This window comes from Mizuhopecten yessoensis, unplaced genomic scaffold (assembly GCF_002113885.1).
Source record: "Mizuhopecten yessoensis strain PY_sf001 unplaced genomic scaffold, ASM211388v2 scaffold9133, whole genome shotgun sequence".
NCBI classification, from domain to species: Eukaryota; Metazoa; Mollusca; class Bivalvia; order Pectinida; family Pectinidae; genus Mizuhopecten; species Mizuhopecten yessoensis.
The window spans coordinates 405,025-427,091 of NW_018407895.1; the positions used below are offsets into that span (position 1 = coordinate 405,025).

The 22,067-nt window shown below is 35.4% G+C and overlaps 1 protein-coding gene across 1 annotated transcript; it reads left to right on the top strand.

Annotated features, from left to right (window-relative positions):
- Positions 1-1,947: 1,947 nt before the first annotated feature.
- On the top strand, positions 1,948-21,029 carry LOC110457418 (protein SGT1 homolog). The gene is made up of 13 exons (XM_021508695.1): positions 1,948-1,996; positions 2,095-2,143; positions 4,826-4,916; positions 5,160-5,229; positions 7,260-7,330; positions 8,122-8,175; positions 8,462-8,496; positions 9,222-9,364; positions 12,437-12,533; positions 16,090-16,197; positions 18,135-18,237; positions 19,341-19,534; positions 20,597-21,029. Exons 1-13 carry the CDS (start codon positions 1,977-1,979, stop codon positions 20,702-20,704), a joined length of 1,143 nt encoding a protein of 380 aa, XP_021364370.1. The 5' UTR covers positions 1,948-1,976; the 3' UTR covers positions 20,705-21,029.
- The last annotated feature ends 1,038 nt before the right edge of the window (positions 21,030-22,067 follow it).

The window sequence follows — 22,067 nt, forward strand, 5'->3', positions numbered from 1 at the left end:
GTACAAAATACATTACAACGTCAACAAACTTACAAAATATACCACAGTGTCAGCAAACATATAAAATATACCACAGTGGCAACAGACATATAAAATATACCACAGTTTCAACAGACATATGAAATATACCACAGTGTCAACAGACATATAAAATATACCACAGTGTCAAGATACAAACAAAATATATAACAGTGTCAACAAACGTATAAAATATACCACAGTGTCAGCAAATACAAAATAAATCACAGCGTCAACAAAAATAAAATATACCACAGTGTCAGCAAACATATAAAATATACCACAGTGTCAGCAAGCATATAAAATATACCACAGTGTCAACAGACAGATAAAATATACCATAGTGTCAACAAACAGATAAATTATACCACAGTGTCAACAGAATTTTAAAATATACCACATTGTCAACAGACATATACAATATACCACAGTGTCAATATACAAACAAAATATATAACAGCGTCAACAAACCTACAAAATATACCACAGTGTCAGCGAACTTATAAAATATACCACAGTGTCAACAGACATATAAAATATACCACAGTGTCAACAGACATATAAAATATACCACAGTGTCAACAGACATTTAAAATATACCAGTGTCAATATACAAACAAAATATATAACAGCGTCAACAAACTTACAAAATATACCACAGTGTCAGCAAATATAAAATAAATCACAGCGTCAACAAACGTACAAAATACATTACAACGTCAACAAACTTACAAAATATACCACAGTGTCAACAGACATATAAAATATACCACAGTGTCAACAGACATAAAATATACCACAGCGTCTATAAACAAACAAAATATATTACAGTGTCAATAAACATATAAAATATATCACAGCGTCAACAAATCTAAAATATATCACAGCGTCAACAAACATACAAAATACATTACATTATCAACAAACATAAAATATAACACAGCGTCAACAAACATACAAAATACATTACAATGTCAACAAGCATAAAATATATCACAGCGTCAACTAACATAAAATATATCACAGCGTCTATAAACAAACAAAATACATTACAGTGTCAATAAACATATAAAATATATCACAGCGTCAACAAATATAAAATATATCACAGCGTCAACAAACATACAAAATACATTAGAAAATCAACAGACATATAAAATATACCACAGCGTCTATAAACAAACAAAATACATTACAGTGTTAATAAACATACAAAATATACCACAGCGTCTATAAACAAACAAAATACATTACAGTGTCAATAAACATACAAAATATATCACAGCGTTTATAAACACATAGAATATACCACAACGTCAACCGACATACAAAATACATTAGAAAATCAACAAACATAAAATATACCACAGCGTCAATAAACATACAAAATATATCACAGCGTCAATAAAGAATTGCTAATATTTATACGTTTTTCATATCAAAATATTAATTTGGCTTGTAATATATATATATATATATATATATATATTTATATATATGTAGCAGAACTGGACTGGGTCGATAGTCAACGACCAGATAAAACGGCTGTCTTGTTCGGAGGGTCCCGGGTTCGATATATATTTACCTGAGAAGAAACGTTAACGCTTTAAATATAGTTAACGGGTTATACAACCATCCAAAACACTTTCCAATGTTGTAAATATTGTATATTATATGTCGGCCACATGTGAGATGAGGCCTTGTCTCAATTAATGTGTTATCGAATTTAAATAAAGTTTTATTATTATAGCAATTAAATATCATTAGAGACGTATATTATATACGTCTCTGATATCATATTTCGAAAATCCCCATTAAAAAATATCAAATTTAATTCCTGTTATTATTAATCATGTTATTCTTAAATTAAAAAATAAATAAGCAGATAAATAAATTACTCTTTTATAATATTCCGTAATAATGCGTTCGTGTCTGGTTCTATTATTAGAAAAACAATCATGGCCGCTGAGTTGTTGGGGTAAGCGATCAATCCGACTGCAATTTTGCATTCTTTGATTTCCAACTAAAATCATTATATGGATATGTTTAAAATATTGTTCTCTTTTCATTTTTCAGTCGCGGAAATGATGAATTTGTAAACGAAAATTACCAAAAAGCACTTGAGGTAAGAGCAATGATCGTGGAGGATCTGGAGATTCTAGCAAATTCCAAAACAAGAAACTGCATGTCACATCTGCAAGTCGGTCACCAATGTTACGGTATATGGTGACACATTTCATTTCTCCTTCATCTGACAAGTTCTTTGACATAAAACATGTTAACTTAAAGGAACTATCTAGTAAGGGCAGTTCATTAAGTAGTCGGTGGTCCGTAGTGTTCTGAGCAGATCCACCGTCCAGTACTAGCTGTGATAACGAACGTAGCTTTCTGACGACGAGATCTTTTTTTATATATTGCGTCGTCAGAGCTCCGGCCGGGGCAGAGGAGGCCGGGTATTTTTATAAGTACTAGTCCAGTACACTGTGCCGATTGAGCTATATAGCTGTACATATCTGAAATAGGTCTTTTGAGCTAATTAAATGTGATTTTCTTTTTTAAGGAAAACGAAACAAAGTCGCGTTTAAAAGAAGATTTTATGATTTGATTGATAATAAAAGACATTAAATATAAATATTCTTTTTTAAAAATAATGATGTAAAAAAATCGGAAATAAACATCTAAACGTATGCGTTAATTTAATGAAAATTGAAATGCAATACAGCTATAATCAATACAGCTATAATTCATAGGTGAATATAGCTATATAGGTCTTTATAGCTATATAGCTTGCTCGGCCGAGTGTACTGGACCTGTGAGACAATGCACAATTTCGATACATTTAGGTACATAACCTGGTAAAACCGGTGTCTAAAAATAGAAATGTTCGGTACCAAATATAAACAATGCAGAATGCATCTTAATAAAATTTTAAACAGTTTGTTTAAATCATATTTTGAACAGTATGAGACCACAAAGAACGGCAATTGAGGGTTTAACATAAATATAATGATTAAAACACATCTCATAATAGTTATATAACAGAGTGTGAAAATACTTAAGTGGTCTTGCACTGAACCGGAAGAAGAAGAACATCTATGATTGTTAGTCCAACAATGTTAGAGGTATAGTACGGTTGGATACTTTTAACAAGTGTGCAGTTGGCTAAATCTTGTTGGATAAAATAAATAATAGCTAGGAATAATGGAATGTGTTTGAACATAACTGGAAGTTTTGGATTTTGGCAAATGTTGTTTGTTGTTGCTACAGAAAGTAATGTACAGGTCCATGATTAGTTTAGATTGAGCTAATTTCTTGCATACTAGACCGAGATATCTTTATTACCTGCGATGCTGAAAAATTCTATCCGACCCACAGGTCTGGAATCGCTTACACATGCAATAGTGGCGGGGGAATTATAGTGACCTTTTGGGGTCACCCTATTGTTTGCAACCCAACGTCATTAATTAACAATTGTCATCCAGGCTTCATATGCAAATGAGAAATGTGCTGACAGTTTCGTTTTTACTAGAAGAACAGCTGTTTTTACTGGTTTTAGGTAATAAGCAAGAAATAAAATCTATCCCTGATGTGAGGTATATTAATATGGTAATTCAAACCCTCGGAGAAAAATATTGAGCAGAAGACCCTCTGCAAAGTTTTTTTGCTCAATATTTTATCCCTTGGGTTTGAATTACCTTTATATCCATACCTCACATCAAGGATGGATTCTATTAATGCTGTGAAGATGCAATGGATTCTTTTAAAGTAAAGGATATTTCAGTAATTTTTGTAAAAACACACAACTCTAATTAGGAAGTACCTATAAACATCTTGCACAACTAACACAAGTACTGAAACTAAAATTGGTACCGAAATGACGTTTTTTGACCTAGTACCGAGACATCTGTTCCCCGCAGCTGTAAAGATCTATAATGGTGATAGCTGTAGGATTTTATCAACATATATCTGAAATAGGTCTTTTGAGCTGTTTTCATATAATTTTCTTCTTTCTAAAAGAAATTGACATAGAGTTGCATTTAGAAGACAATATAATTACTATTTTAATCACAAAAAAAAATCAATCTTTTTAGAAGAAGTTGACTTAAAAATCGGAAAGATTTCTTTTATGAAAAATAATGATGTACCTTTAACTATATGACATACACTCAATAATCATTGTTCTCGCAAAGTGAAGTCAATAATGATTATTCTCACTCAATATCAGGTCATAATGTAACCAGACCATAGAATATAACAAAATTCCATGATGTTGACAATAGTACGTGTGGGTTGAGCTATGTAAATTGTCCGTGAATAGAAACAATTATGTGACGTCTTGAACAGTAAATGTGGGCGAAGTTAGCCAAAAGCTTAGGCAAATTCCAGGCTGTTACATTTATTGAACCGATAAAAGCACATTATTAAGTTTTGAAAATAAAATCTGTGTCCCGACTGATCTGTCTAATGATTAAAAGAGTTATGAAACATTCACAGAAAAGATCTGTAAAAACATGAAATAGTTTTCTTTTTTGGTCAGGTTATGAGGAGATAACTGAAAGCATGACAATTGTGTAAATTAAATAGACACATTTTATTTGTTCACAGTAATAAATCATGGCTTATGGGTTACTTAGATTTTGTAATATAGATACCATGCTTTTTCAGCATCTTTTAATGATTTTGTATGTAGCTCATATATAGTTTTCATGCAAGATACAAGAATCTTTATTTAACATGTACATCACAAATGAATAATATCGACCATAAGCTCTGGAGTGTTATCATTATATGACCTTTATGTTCGCAGCTGTACACAGAAGCCATAAGTGTGGAGCCTGACAAAGATGAGGCCTACTCTCATAGAGCACAAGCCTATATCAAGTTAGAACAATTCAAGGGTGAGTATGAGAGATCTATTGGGGCGCAAATTACATAGGTGCACAAATTACATGGGAAGATAACTCTGCAATACGCAAAGACGGGATTGCAAGGAGGCAATTATACCAACATATACTGCCTCTAGCACATATACACACATGCATTACACACATTGAGACACATCTTCAAATGACTTTAGCTGTTGATAAGACGCTAAACCCTATAAAACCATTGTCTTAGTCATTGATATCTATCTTTTGTAGACGCAGAACGAGACTCCGGAAAAGCCATTGAATTAAATCCAAAAAACAGTAGAGCCTTTTTCAGGAAAGGGTAAGTTCTGAAGAAAAAATACTACATTGATATATTTCTAAAGCTTATTTGACAGAAGAGCAAACAAAAAATAGTTATTAATTTTCCATGTGGAAACTAACTTGTGATTCCACTACAGTAACGTTTATGTAAGATATATAAATAATTGTATAAAGGATGAATTACACTTTCTAATTGAATGTTACATCTATAATGACATTAGATCATTCTTATTTTATGTAACAAATAGCAATTAGTAATAATCATACAATTTTAAATAGCACCGAGAAATTTCTTCTGAAGAATAAAAAATTCCACTAGCAAATTCAATATAAGTAATTTTTGAAAGTGTCTTATATTATAAAACTTTTTTTGGCCGAATACTACATAAAATTACATTTCCTATTTTTATACATGTGTGGTAGGGCACTCTCTATCCCTTTATAAACCTCAATTAAATTAAAAGGTATGTATAACTAGAATGTTAAATTTTATTTCCTTTTTAGCTCACCTGGTCCGAAGGACCATGGTGAGCTTATGCCATACCGCCAGTCCGTCGTCTGTTGTCCATCAACTTTTCCTTTAAAATTCTACTAGTCCTGATCATGAACGGCTAAGTAGATTTTGACTAAATTTGGTCTGGAGCATCCTTAGGCCGAGGAGACTCAATTTTGTATAAACAGTGTGTGTGGCCCCCCTGAGGGCAGAGAGGCGTTGCCAAACAATGGAAATAGAGGTAAAACTTTTAAAATCGTTCTTCTACCGTAGGGATTAAGGGATTTTATCCAAAATTAGTCTGGAGCATCCTTGGGCCAAGGGGACACAGTTTTGTATAAATGGTGGGTGTGGACCCTCTGGGGGCAGAGTGACGGGGCAAAATAGGGTAAATAGAAGTTAAACCTTTAAAATCCATCTTTTAATGTAGGGATAAGGGGATTTTATCCTTATTTAGTCTGGAGCATCCTTGGGCCAAGGAGATTCAATTTTGTATAAACAGTGGGTGTGGCCCCCTTGGGGGCAGAGGGACGGGGCCAAATAATGGAAATAGAGGTAAAACCTTCAAAATCCTTCTTCTATCGAAGGGATTAAAGGATTTTATCCTTATTTAGTCTGGAGCATACTTGGGCAAAGGGGACTCAGTTTTGTATAAACGGTGAGTGTGGCCCCTTGGTGCAGATCTAGAGGGGCGGGGCCGAATAGGGGAAATAGAGGTGAAACCTTTAAAATCCTTCTTTTACCATAGAGATTTAAGTATTTTATGCTAAATTAGTCTGGAGCATCCTTGCATCTTGGTGTCACCCCCCTGGGGCAGAGGGGTGGGACGGGGCCCAATAGGGGAAACAAAGCAAATTCTTCAAAATCCTTGTCCTTCTGTAGGAATGACAGGATTTTGTCCAAATTTGGTATGAAGCATCCTTCGGTGAAGGGGAACCAATTTTTTATAAACGGTGTGTCTGATCCCCCTGGGACAGAGAGGCAGGACCAAATAAGGAATATAGAGGAATAGCTTTAATATCCTTTTTTCTTCTGTTAGGATGAAGGTATTTTGACCAAATTTGAACAGTAGCATCCTATGCGGAAGGGAAATCAATTTTGTGTTAATGGTGTGTCTGACCCCCCTGGGGCATGAGAGGTGGGGCCCAATAGAGGTAATTTAGCAAATTCTTGAAAATTCTTCTGTATTTGTCCATATTTGGTCTAAAGCATCATTGGGTAAACACTACCTGGTTTTGTATCAAAGGTGGGTCTGACCCCCCCTTGGGGCAGAGGGGCGGGGCCCAATAGGGGAAATATAGCAAATTCTTCAAAATCCTTCTTTTCCTGTATGAATGACAGGATTTTGTCCAATTGCATATAAATATAACCCCTGACTAACCATGTAATACATGTACACTACCAGCAACATCTAGCTATTCCAACTTCAATTTTACTAACATTTCCAGGTGAGCAATACAGGCCCTCTGGGCCTCTTGTTTAACTTTTGTTATCATAAATACCTTGTTAAAAGAAGTATATGCTGCTCTTAACTTTGATTATTATAAATTGTACAGGACTGCTTTATTCCATCAGGAGAAGTATGCTGCTGCAAAGGAATGTCTTCAAATTGGTTTATCATTAAACAGTGAGTAGCTTTTTGTTTACCAAAGATAATATGGTACTGAATGTTTGATCATACTCAGTTTTATCCTACTCGGTACAAAGTAAGACAGAATATATACCAGTGCCTTGGTTAGTTTGTTAGTGCCTAGGTACGTTTGTATGTTGATGTGTATGACCATTAACATGTTGACCCATAAGTTCTGATCTCCTGAATATTTCATAATGTGAGACATCATAGATTTGAAGATCATAACTAGGCAACTTGTTGCATAAAACTCTCCGGGACCTATCATAAGGTCAAGGCCATGGCAAAGGGTCAGAACTCAAGTGATGGTTGCCATTGTCTGGGTGTTTACTTTTGAGCTCCTTAAGATTTCATGATGAACTAATATAATTGGATGTTACACCAGACAATATGTAGGAGTCAAAATCTGAGGTTTTAGTCTGAAGGTCAAGGTCATGATGAAGAGTCAAAAGGTCAAGTAATGCCTGTACAAAAAAAATACTATAAATTCTGAATTTCTGATTATGTCACGTAAGACATTCATGTCTCTACATCAACTGTCAAGATCATAGTAATGGATGGTGATTCCTGAACAGAAACATTATTTAATACTCCCTAATAGTTGTTAAAAATGTAATACAAATGATAATTTTTTATTTAATTATAGATATCAAATTTATAGATTCAACTCAATTACAATATATTTAATGCTGGTTCTGGAGATATATAATGTAGTGTCATCAAAATGTTAGCACTTGGGCATGGGGTGGATAAAATTGAACCAAGCCTAAAGTTTATTCTTGTTTCAGATGTGGACAGTAGTATGAAAACACTTCTACAAAAATGTGAAGCAGAAATAGACTGTGAGTCCCTTTTTAAAACAACTCTGAGCAGCTTTTTGTAATTAATTACTTAAACACTTAAGGAAACGACATGAGAATTATATTAAGCTTAATATATTTTAACAATAGAATTTGATAAAAACATGATTTGATATATTTTTGTTCAAATTTTGTGTTATGAAAGTTATTGTGGTTTATGAAAACTGATGTACATTTGAATTAGTTTCTGAGTTTAGCCATTTAGAATATACATGAACTATATATATGTACTGTAAACTTCAAACTTTCTTTCCTGGCATATTTTTAGTGTGCATGTCAGAACAATCCCAGGGATCATCAAAGGTAAAGATCAATTTGTTTTATCAAATTTCACAAACCATGAATCGACATATTCGTTGTCAGAGTTGCATTTATTTGGTTTAAATTTGAAAACCGTTTTACTACTTTTATCACATAACTGACCCATTTTACTATGTCATTTGGTCATGTCATAAATATGGTATTACACACGTGTTATAAAACCTAAAGGTGCTGCGATTGGTCTAAACCGTGGGAACATATTCCTACACCACTACAAATTTTGAACTTTATTAACTGATATTTTTATGATAAAGTATAATGGTTTTGCTATTTAAAAATATATTGTTTTATTATGTTTTATTTTATCATATATTCATAATTGGAAATATCTATTTTGTCATTATTATTTTCATTACATTTAAAACTGTTCATTATTTAAAAATATAATCTGGAACTACTTTGCACTGCACAGAAAGACAATAGTATAACGGGAGTAATTTGTTTTTGACCTTTAAAGAATTGTGTTTGAAGTTACTTTTAAAATTATGAATGTTATGTGATAAATAGAATCTTACATCCATGTCCATGTCATATTGAATTTATTAAACTTGTTCAATAATTTGGTATGACACTCGCCTAATTTTTCATTTTTTAGTTAAGAATCCTATACAATTTACTTTCTATTTCTATGACAAACCCCAAACATATATTCACCTGGCAAATGTGTACATTAGTATGTTTGATATTTTATTTAATTGTTTCTGCAGATTTCTATTGGCACTTCATCTGTCAGCCCATCCACAGAACTTGGTGTCAATAAAGCAGCTCCAAAGGATGAGGCTGGTCCAACTGTAACATCGTCCTCCAACTCATCTTCCGCCATCACCATGCCAACAGGACCGCGGACAAGGTAGTAAATTCTGTGTCACGTGTAACTTTAAAAAGTTCACAATGTTAAAGTGGAGAGACCTATAGGCGATGGTATTGATGACTTTAGATTTAGTTCACCTGGTCTGAAGGGCCAGGTGTGCTGGTGCTGTGGTTCACTCCTCATTGTCCATTCAACAGCTGATCAGATATACATTTGGCCTGCAGCATCATTTGACCGATGGGACTCAATGTTGTGTAGACAAAGGGTATTGCCTCTTTGGGAGGGAAGAGGTGAGGTCCAGAAATAGAAATAAATCTTATAAAAGACTACAAAGTACATCTAAATTATCATAAGGGCAAGTGGACTTGGTGTCGTACAAACCCTTCCATTTGTGGATTTCAGGCAGGGCCCGATACAGAAATAGGATTGGCGTTTTCAAAGATTACTCCCTCAGTAAGGGTTAAGAGATTTAAGTCTGAAGCATCATTTGGCCAAGGAGACTTGATGTTGTATAAAGAAAGGGCCCTTGATTTGCTGAGACATTTTCTGCTTTTTCTCAATTTTCATCAGACTGATTTTGAAGATCATGTCCATTGCCAAGTATTATCATTTTTTTCACTAATTCACAATCCCTGATGGCCATCTATCCTCTGATATTTTTATCTCCCGCTTTCACCAAACCGGGGGATACATGTATTAATTTTGGTTTGTCCGTCTGTCCCTCTGTCTGTCAGGCTTCGTTTTCGTGCAATGACTGCAAAAAATGTTAACCGATTTTCTTCAAACTTGGTAACAGGGTTAAATGCCTTAAGGGCTCAGCCGAATTCGATGACCACTTTCAGCAGACTTTATTTGGCGGAGTTATGGCCCTTTGAATAACGAAAAAAACATCATTATCTGCCATTTCCGTGCAATAACTGCAACAAATGTTAACCGATTTTCTCTTAACTTGGTACCAGAGTTAAATGCTTAAACTTAAGGGCTCGACCAAGTAAGATGACCACTTTCAGCAGACTTTAATTGGCGGAGTTATGGCCCCTTAAATAATGAAAAACATCATTATCTGCCGTTTCTGTTCATTAACTCTCGCAAATATTAACCGATTTTGTTCAAACTTAGTAACAGGGTTCAACGCATTAAGTGCTCGGCCAGGTTTGACAACATCATTATCTGCAAATATTTGCCAAATTCCTTCAAACTTGACAACAATGTTTGTGTTCCTCTGTGTTTCCACCCATCTCGAGCACTCTTTGGTTTTCGTGTGATACTTGCTGTAGTTATTGTGCAGATATTTCAACCAAATTCTGTATGCACATCGGACTCATGCTAAGTTTGCCAACTGATGTGATTTGTGGATATTTACGGATAATTAATGAGGTTAGAAAATTCTGATGGATTAAACACTTAATTTACACCGAAATACCTACTATGTTCAATAAAAAGTCTAACTTCTGTATAAGGCTTTTTTTTTTCTTCGAGTTTCAAGCTTTACATTATGTCTCAACAGCAAGATACTCGCATGTTTAAACCTAACCTCAATAACATTTACCTACAATATGTCTTGCAAGCGGGGGATATAAATTCCACAAATTTGCTTGTTGAATTACAGTTGAACCTCGTTATCTGGAACTCTTATAACTCGAAGACCCTGTTTATCTGGAAGTATTTTTCCGGGCCCAGGCAAATCTCTTCTTTATCTTAGTAAATATAACTCTGACAATTCAAACCCTGAAAACTCGAAAAACTCAGATACCTCGAAGTAAGATATTGGTTTCTACAGCGTAAATCCAACACCAAAACATTGTCTAATTCATAGTGTCACTTATCAGTTCTTTGATACAAATAAAATGTAAAACTACAGTATTTTGCCATTTCGTGTTTATGAATGTCTTTTGTGAGTAGACCAGCATGAAATCGGTAAAAATAATTTACAATAAAGCTTTAGACTGTTAAGTGTGCAGACTGTAAAAAAACATATAGTTCATAATAAAAAACAAACTTTGTCGATGTTGATCAACAGTATTCTGTACTAACTGCGAGTCCGCTTAATGATTTGGTCACAAAGCGTGGTCATGAATAAAAGAGTTCCACAGTAAAAATCACAACCTAGGACAGCTTCATTGGTTCATGTTTTTACAGGAGTCAGTATGGCTTTGAAAGTCGATCGAGAGATTTTAGGAATAATACGATAACTACTGTTGATTACATCGAGTTGAGGTGTCAGGTGTCACGTTTGCCTTTAATGAATCAATGTGTTACATGTACGATAGAATCTGTTTGTGTGTGTTTTAATTTAAAGAACCAACTATGTGTACGCTCCATTACAGTGATTTGTTTTAGACTTGCGCACTTTCATTTCCGCATTGTATAGTATGAAGAGACAGCGGGATTGTTCGATTTTTAAATGTAACACGTCAGAGGTAAAACTTGACAGACTTGCAAATACAAATGCAGACCTGGAAAGACTTTGCCAAGATTAGCCAAAAATAATATTTAATCACTAGGCACGTACATATTCCATAACAAATTCACAATATGATCCAACCTTTTTCGATCTCATTAAACGGAAAGTTTTTTTTTTTCGGGAATAACTTCTCTATTTTTGTAAGCATGTTTGTTGTAAAATAACATACCTGTATTTGTCCTATTGATTACGTATATCATCCATCAATTGATTATAAGCATTGGCTATTAGTACAAATGAACGACTGCTAGTGCTATGCCCAAACAGAAAATGTCATGCCAAATATATGAACCCGCATAACTGGAATACTCGGATAAATATATCAAAGTTTTCCCACGACCCCGTCGACTTCGAGTCAAGGAGGTTCGACTGTAATTTCCAATGGGTTAATAAATAGAAACCAAACTTGATCTTGATAATGCTCTCATAGTTCTTAACAAGAGTTAATATCTTTTGGGTTGATTCATAATCCCAAATAGCCACTCTGTCCTCTGATTAGCTGTTCAGAAAAAAATTTATCACCAATTCTCACTTCCACTAGATCAGTTTGAAAACTGTTTAAAGGCTTTTGTCTTTGTCTTTGTCTTTAGCATGTGCTTTAGATTTCTTAAGGTCAGTTAGAAATTAGTATGTTTGTTGTTTTGAAGGTATGACTGGTATCAGACTGAAACTATGGTGATAATCACAGTCATGATAAAGAAAGTTCAGAAGGAAGATTGTCACATAGACATCAACGAACAATCAGTAAGTATCAACAGACAGAAAACCACGTACTAGGGGCATTGTTACAGACAGGTTAAATCATTTACCCCACATAGACCTCAACGAACAATCAGTAAGTAACAACAGACAGAAAACCACGTACTAGGGGCATTGTTACAGACAGGTTCAATCATTTACCCCACATAGACATCAACAAACAATCAGTAAGTAACAACAGACAGAAAACCACGTACTAGGGGCATTGTTACAGACAGGTTCAATCATTTACCCCACATAGACATCAACAAACAATCAGTAAGTAACAACAGACAGAAAACCACGTACTAGGGGCATTGTTACAGACAGGTTCAATCATTTACCCCACATAGACATCAACAAACAATCAGTAAGTAACAACAGACAGAAAACCACGTACTAGGGGCATTGTTACAGACAGGTTCAATCATTTACCCCACATAGACATCAACAAACAATCAGTAAGTAACAACAGACAGAAAACCACGTACTAGGGGCATTGTTACAGACAGGTTCAATCATTTACCCCACATAGACATCAACAAACAATCAGTAAGTAACAACAGACAGAAAACCACGTACTAGGGGCATTGTTACAGACAGGTTCAATCATTTACCCCACATAGACATCAACAAACAATCAGTAAGTAACAACAGACAGAAAACCACGTACTAGGGGCATTGTTACAGACAGGTTCAATCATTTACCCCACATAGACATCAACAAACAATCAGTAAGTAACAACAGACAGAAAACCACGTACTAGGGGCATTGTTACAGACAGGTTCAATCATTTACCCCACATAGACATCAACAAACAATCAGTAAGTAACAACAGACAGAAAACCACGTACTAGGGGCATTGTTACAGACAGGTTCAATCATTTACCCCACATAGACATCAACAAACAATCAGTAAGTAACAACAGACAGAAAACCACGTACTAGGGGCATTGTTACAGACAGGTTCAATCATTTACCCCACATAGACATCAACAAACAATCAGTAAGTAACAACAGACAGAAAACCACGTACTAGGGGCATTGTTACAGACAGGTTCAATCATTTACCCCACATAGACATCAACAAACAATCAGTAAGTAACAACAGACAGAAAACCACGTACTAGGGGCATTGTTACAGACAGGTTCAATCATTTACCCCACATAGACATCAACAAACAATCAGTAAGTAACAACAGACAGAAAACCACGTACTAGGGGCATTGTTACAGACAGGTTCAATCATTTACCCCACATAGACATCAACAAACAATCAGTAAGTAACAACAGACAGAAAACCACGTACTAGGGGCATTGTTACAGACAGGTTCAATCATTTACCCCACATAGACATCAACAAACAATCAGTAAGTAACAACAGACAGAAAACCACGTACTAGGGGCATTGTTACAGACAGGTTCAATCATTTACCCCACATAGACATCAACAAACAATCAGTAAGTAACAACAGACAGAAAACCACGTACTAGGGGCATTGTTACAGACAGGTTCAATCATTTACCCCACATAGACATCAACAAACAATCAGTAAGTAACAACAGACAGAAAACCACGTACTAGGGGCATTGTTACAGACAGGTTCAATCATTTACCCCACATAGACATCAACAAACAATCAGTAAGTAACAACAGACAGAAAACCACGTACTAGGGGCATTGTTACAGACAGGTTCAATCATTTACCCCACATAGACATCAACAAACAATCAGTAAGTAACAACAGACAGAAAACCACGTACTAGGGGCATTGTTACAGACAGGTTCAATCATTTACCCCACATAGACATCAACAAACAATCAGTAAGTAACAACAGACAGAAAACCACGTACTAGGGGCATTGTTACAGACAGGTTCAATCATTTACCCCACATAGACATCAACAAACAATCAGTAAGTAACAACAGACAGAAAACCACGTACTAGGGGCATTGTTACAGACAGGTTCAATCATTTACCCCACATAGACATCAACAAACAATCAGTAAGTAACAACAGACAGAAAACCACGTACTAGGGGCATTGTTACAGACAGGTTCAATCATTTACCCCACATAGACATCAACAAACAATCAGTAAGTAACAACAGACAGAAAACCACGTACTAGGGGCATTGTTACAGACAGGTTCAATCATTTACCCCACATAGACATCAACAAACAATCAGTAAGTAACAACAGACAGAAAACCACGTACTAGGGGCATTGTTACAGACAGGTTCAATCATTTACCCCACATAGACATCAACAAACAATCAGTAAGTAACAACAGACAGAAAACCACGTACTAGGGGCATTGTTACAGACAGGTTCAATCATTTACCCCACATAGACATCAACAAACAATCAGTAAGTAACAACAGACAGAAAACCACGTACTAGGGGCATTGTTACAGACAGGTTCAATCATTTACCCCACATAGACATCAACAAACAATCAGTAAGTAACAACAGACAGAAAACCACGTACTAGGGGCATTGTTACAGACAGGTTCAATCATTTACCCCACATAGACATCAACAAACAATCAGTAAGTAACAACAGACAGAAAACCACGTACTAGGGGCATTGTTACAGACAGGTTCAATCATTTACCCCACATAGACATCAACAAACAATCAGTAAGTAACAACAGACAGAAAACCACGTACTAGGGGCATTGTTACAGACAGGTTCAATCATTTACCCCACATAGACATCAACAAACAATCAGTAAGTAACAACAGACAGAAAACCACGTACTAGGGGCATTGTTACAGACAGGTTCAATCATTTACCCCACATAGACATCAACAAACAATCAGTAAGTAACAACAGACAGAAAACCACGTACTAGGGGCATTGTTACAGACAGGTTCAATCATTTACCCCACATAGACCTCAACAAACAATCAGTAAGTAACAACAGACAGAAAACCACGTACTAGGGGCATTGTTACAGACAGGTTAAATCATTTACCCCACATAGACATCAACGAACAATCAGTAAGTAACAACAGACAGAAAACCACGTACTAGGGGCATTGTTAAAGTCAGGTTCAATCATTTACCCCACATAGACATCAACAAACAATCAGTAAGTAACAACAGATAGAAAACCACGTACTAGGGGCATTGTTACAGACAGGTTAAATCATTTACCCCACATAGACATCAACGAACAATCAGTAAGTATCAACAGACAGAAAACCACGTACTAGGGGCATTGTTAAAGTCAGGTTCAATCATTTACCCCACATAGACATCAACGAACAATCGGTAAGTAACAACAGACAGAAAACCAAAAACTAGGGGTATTTTAAACGACAGGAAATGCATTAAGGGGTTAAACCGTGGGTAATTCAGTATAATACATTAATCCCTTTTACTGGTATGTTTTATTTAGTTAAAGGTAGATTATTTTTATAGACATATGTAAATTATAGATACCAGATAAAGGTGAATCATATTGATAGTCTAAACTATACAGTTAAAGGTAAAGTAGATTTGTAGATACAGGTAGATTGCATATATTGAAGTGATTTTTTTGTATTTACAGGTGAGTGTATGTATTAAATTACCCACAGGAACTGACTACACACTGGAACTGGACCTGGCCCACAAAGTCCTACCAGAAAAGTCCATGTACAAAATAATGTCTACCAAGGTAAAGCACTAGTCATGTAGTCAGATCTGTACTACCTGATCAGCCAAGGGAAAACTCAGAACTGTTTGTTTGATAAAAGTGGTTTATAATAAATCATGACCAAAGAAATGACCCCATATGCAGCAAACCATAAGATGACCATCACCCCAGGTCACTTAAACTAGGTAGTTTGAAACAGTAGTGTTCAAAATATCGGCTGAATGAGTATCTCCGTGCAGAGAGCGCAAGTGAGAGTATCCGCTTGAGGATTCTGAATCGGTGAACAACGGTCAAGTGATGATTATATGAGAAAATTGTCAATTCTGTGTTACTTATGATAAATCAGCAGAGACTTACTGAAGTGCTCAAAATACACAACTGTGTTTTATCTAGGTTGAATTATAATTGAAATAATGGTGTTTCCTGTCTTGGTCCAACATATGTTTATTTTTAGCCCACCATCATCGGATGGTGGGATATTCAAATCACCCTGTGTCCGTGGTCCGTCCTTAAACAATTCTTGTTATCGGTATTTCTCAAGAAGTGCCAGAGTGATCTTTCTCAAATTTTATATGCAGGTTCCCCTTGGTCCTAAACTGTGCATGTCGACTTTTGAGACTGATTGGATAAACAACATGGCCGACAAGCAGCCATCTTGGATTTTGATAGTGAAAGTTTGTTATCGCTATTTCTCGGGAAGTACGGGAGGGATCTTTCTCAAATTTTATATGTAGGTTCCCCTTGGTCCTAGCTGTGCAGGGCAATTTTAGAGACTGATTGGATAAACAACATGGCCGACAAGCAGCCATCTTGGATTTTGATATTGAAAGTTTGTTATTGCTATTTCTCGGGAAGTACGAGAGGGATCTTTCTCAAATTTTATATGTAGGTTCCCCTTGGTCCTAGCTGTGCAGGGCAATTTTAGAGACTGATTGGATAAACAACATGGCCGACAAGCAGCCATCTTGGATTTTGATATTGAAAGTTTGTTATTGCTATTTCTCGGGAAGTACGAGAGGGATCTTTCTCAAATTTTATATGTAGGTTCCCCTTGGTCCTAGCTGTGCAGGGCAATTTTAGAGACTGATTGGATAAACAACATGGCCGACAAGCAGCCATCTTGGATTTTGATATTGAAAGTTTGTTATTGCTATTTCTCGGGAAGTACNTTGGCTTCCATACACATCAGTATTAAGTTTAGATCGAAAGTTACCTCAAGGTGCATTTACTGTTAACATGACTCAATCAATTGCAAACAGATTAGAGGAAAGAAGAGAAAAGATCGAACTGACAAAGAACTAATAAAGATGGTACAAAGGTGGGCGCCAAGATCCCTCTGGGATCTCTTGTTTGCTTTTGTGGAGATTCCAGAGAGTCTAGTTAAAATTTGATTGAATAAAGCTGACATTGTGTGACTGAAAATTGGACCAGTATTATTGTTACTTATACATGTTGTGAAGTTCAGAGTGTACTTGCTATATTAACATTTGATGTTCATCAGTTTTTGTGTTAAGATAAACATGCTTAGTGTGTAATGTGTTGATATTCGTCATTATTTACATAAGGAACAGCTGTCATGAACATCTCAAAAAAGCATTTATTTATGTGAAGCCACGCATATATTGCTATGAAAATTATATTCTGCTGGTTAAAAGGTATTTTGGATGTTGTGAAAAAGTTGATAGATCTTTAAAAGCTGAAGTGTGATGTTTCATGCCTCAACAGTTAGATCATGTTTCTTTTTATCTTATCTTTTAACTTATAAGCATACATTGTACATGTAGTTAAGACAAATCCTATTTTAAAAAGATTGAGCTATATTTTTGCTCTTCATTGCTATTGAGGAAAGCATTTAAACAGGATTACATCCTTGACTAAATGAAGCTTTGGTATGTTTTGATTGACTGAAATTTTAAAAATATTTCACTTTACCAGTGTCTGTTCTTGACTTTTGTTAGGTTGAAATCAAACTAAAGAAGGCGGAAGGAGTACGCTGGACCATGCTTGAGGACGACGGCACGACATCTGTCATCAAACAGGCTACAGTGCCAATGGACACACGTAAGTTTGTAAGGAAGGTCAACTACTACAACAGCATCATCTCACAATGGACAACTGTGTACACAATAGATTCCTCTCAGTGTTATATTAGCAACAGCACTGTCTTACAGAACGTGCAGTTATACATCAACATCTTTCAGTTGTAGTAGGAGCGGGATTAAAACGGTCAGACTGGGGTTCAAACACAGGACCCTCCGAACTCACCCGGAAGACACATGCAACCCTAAACCACCTTCCGTGCTTACCCCACTTACTCTAACTCGCTTTACTCAAATGCCCCCTGTTCCTCGAATAGTTCATTTGGTCCCGTCCGTGTATTTTCAGGGTTTTTTTAGTGAACAAAAAATATAATTTAGTTCAAATCTGGTTTCATTCATAAAAGATACTATATTTAGTGAGCAGGACAAAGCGTCTCATTATAGTAGCTGTGTACCATTGCATTAATCATCTTAACAACCATGGGATATTGGAATTAATGTCATTAAAGGAAAGATTCTGGAGAAATGGTTTCATAAAGATGTCCTGAAAATGCTCTTACTCTATGAGATGAAAAGGTTTTTGGGTACTTTCCGTTGTGGTTTGAAGCTATTCAGCAACATCAAGGCATACAAATGTTCACATTTAGTTGTGAAGTAAGTTTCTGTTCCTGTATATTGACTGACAGGGTGGACATTGTGATGCTTATCATATCATAGAGATCTTGTTATGTAAATGATAAGGGTGTTAATAACGTAAGGTGTAAACCTTTGATAATCCTTTGTCATACAGCTCTGATTGGGTGACATATTTTGATTGTCATTAATTCTTTTAAAATATATATTGATTTTTCTTGGAAATTACGATAATGTCTGTCAGGGAGGTACAATCAAATATCAGAATTAGCTTGCGGAATCAACTTTAATTCATAAGGAAACAAATTACAGAACGGTGGGTATCATTGGCTCGTTTTTAGAAAATGAAAGTATTCTCAATTTTATCGGCTAACATCACAGGCATCATATTGTTGTTGTTATTCCTTTGTCATGATGTTGAGCAGAACACCTTCATATATCAAATATCACAAAGAAACAATATATGCCGACTACTGTCTTCCATACCTACAGAACCAGAGAGTGACCAGGCCAACAGGTACCCCTCCTCCAGTCATTACACAAGGGACTGGGACAAAGTAGTGACCAACATCACCAAAGAGGAGAAGGACGAAAATCTGGAGGGGGATGCAGCACTCAATAATCTTTTCCAGAAAATATATGGAGATGGTTCAGATGAAACGAAAAAAGCTATGATGAAATCCTTTGTGAGTAATTTTTTTTTTTTTTTTTTTTTTAAGATATAATATTCAGGCAGTTGAAATCTTCATCACTTTTTTGAAATGATTTATATATTCATGCTGTCCTAAAATGAAATGTATCAGTGTTAGGGTTTTCTGAAATTAAAGTATTTGGCTTCAGGGTAAAATCAACTGGTTCCAGATACAGGATATCAAACCTGTTGATCAGTGTATTCCTATAGCTTTCCTTAATTAGTGAAGTAAACATGAACATTAGTTGCATAACATACAGTAGTGGGACCCAGAAACATTCCCCCTGTTAACATTCACTTATCACTAAAATCATTCATTGAAAAATACTGCAATTTATTATTATGAAAATTGAATATTTTAGAGCATCAAAGGCATTTATTTATATGTTTAATTGGGCAATGCATAATTAAAGTTAGACTCCCCACATACCAAGTTCAAGAGGGGTATACAAAAATCACCATGTTCTTCAGTGGTTTTTTGTAAGTGTTTTTCCAGAATTAACCATGACCCTTTTACAGAGATGCTACCACCTATATTATTTTAAAAGTGACTCAATATTAGGAGATGGGCAGATTCAGTTTTAACCCAACCACCCTTAAAAACACAGGTGTCTGCCACCTCCCCATACAATAATTTACGGAACAGCCCTTAATATTTTTGGTATTTTGTTGACATTCTTAACCAGCTTTAATTTATATAATACAGTTCTTTTGATATGTGTACTACTGATAATAACAAACCAACTATCTAGTCCCAAGAGTTCAAATGTCATCACTGACACTGTCTGGGTAAGAACATCAACTTACATAGCAGTGACTTGATAAACTTACATATATATATACCTAATATTCCTGCTAAGTGAACCTTTTCAGTGAAAATTATAACCGTTTGTGAGGTCCACACTAAATAGAACATGATGTACAGAGTGGGTTACTGTAGATACATAATTTTATAGGTATGTTTTGCTGATGAGCTCGTTAGATTACCATCTGTCAATGTCTTTGCTGATGAGCATGAAAGATGAACCTCTCTGTGATCGTCTATTTATCATTACAGTACGAGTCTGGAGGAACAGTGTTGAGTACAAACTGGAAGGAGGTGGGTGAAGATAAGGTGGAAGTTAAACCTCCTGATGGGATGGAATACAAAACGTGGGAGACATAATTCAATATACCAATCACCCATCATCCACAGGCTGCTACTACCCATATTCCACACTTGTTTACAATGACAGATGAGGCAGTGGTGACTCAATTCACAATCAACAATTTACTGGTCGATACATGGCATGTCATGGAAGAAGAGTTTTTATGATCCACTATATTTCAACATACTTTGTTCTCTCGTGGTAGAGAATAGGACTGATCACTTTTTTTGTGATAATATTTGTACATCATTAAAGCTGCATAATATTTTTTTGGAAATTGATGTTACTTTGCAGCATGGTGATATGGCGACCAAATAAATGTTTTGGAAAAAAGAAAAAAAAGAAAATATTTGTTGACAATTTTTTTTCACGGCTTAATAAGAAAATGTTTTCTGCCTTTGTCAGTCAAAAACATGTATAAACTTGGCAACAAGTTCGCTAATTTACACACTATGACAAAGTTGTGAGTTTATACATAAATATGAAAACATGAACTATAAAAATCTCCGAAGTCAAAAATATTAAAAAGAAAATGAATCATTTTTTGAAAACTCTGCAGGAAAACCACATTTGATTTCAATTGGCTGTGTAGAGTTACTCTAATACAGCTGCTTTGTAAAACATATACATGTATTGATTTATGAGATGATTTTTCTGAAAAATGTCAAGCCATATTTTACAGTTTTTGCACTTCAACCCCCAAGTATTTTGATGTTTTCTACTCCACTACAAAATGTTTTATTTATGACTTTACCAACATTGAAATAAATTCAGCTCATTGAAACAGTACTTTCATGTGGTCTTTTTTATTATCATATTCGATTGATAATTCCAGTGGGAAGTCTTTCACAAATGGTCAAATATCTACACTGTTGTATTTTCAGATCACAATAGGTATCTTTCTGTCTTGTCATTACCTTTGTATATCTACATCTTTATGAAACTCTTGACTGTGTATCAATTATAAATATAGCATATACACAGTGAAAGGAAGTTTGGCGGATTGATTCATATTTCAAATATGGTGCGGGACTACTTAGGTTTACTTCACGGTTCAGCGAGATAACAGTCTGATGACAGCCATTGCCTGGCTCCTTCAACATCTGGAAACATGGAATATATTAGGGATCCATCGTGTGTAATTATATACAGACTTATATTATAAATATGCTATGTAGCGTTTCCTCTTGGAACCCCGCGACAATGTCGCAGGGCGGGGCGCTATATGTATATATATATAAGTCGGGATGGAAGTCGACTACGGTAGGGATAACTCAAAGTGTATCAAGTTCACATAATTTTATTTACACATCCATACAGGCCTCGGACCACAATAACACTTCCGGGTCGTTGTACACGAATGTAGTGCATAAGGACATT

Coding starts and splice junctions, on each gene's coding strand:
- LOC110457418 (XM_021508695.1), top strand. CDS start 1,977: ATGGCCGCTGAGTTGTTGGG. Junction 1,997..2,094: donor ATGGCCGCTGAGTTGTTGGG/GTAAGCGATCAA, acceptor TTCATTTTTCAG/TCGCGGAAATGATGAATTTG. Junction 4,917..5,159: donor CAAGTTAGAACAATTCAAGG/GTGAGTATGAGA, acceptor TATCTTTTGTAG/ACGCAGAACGAGACTCCGGA.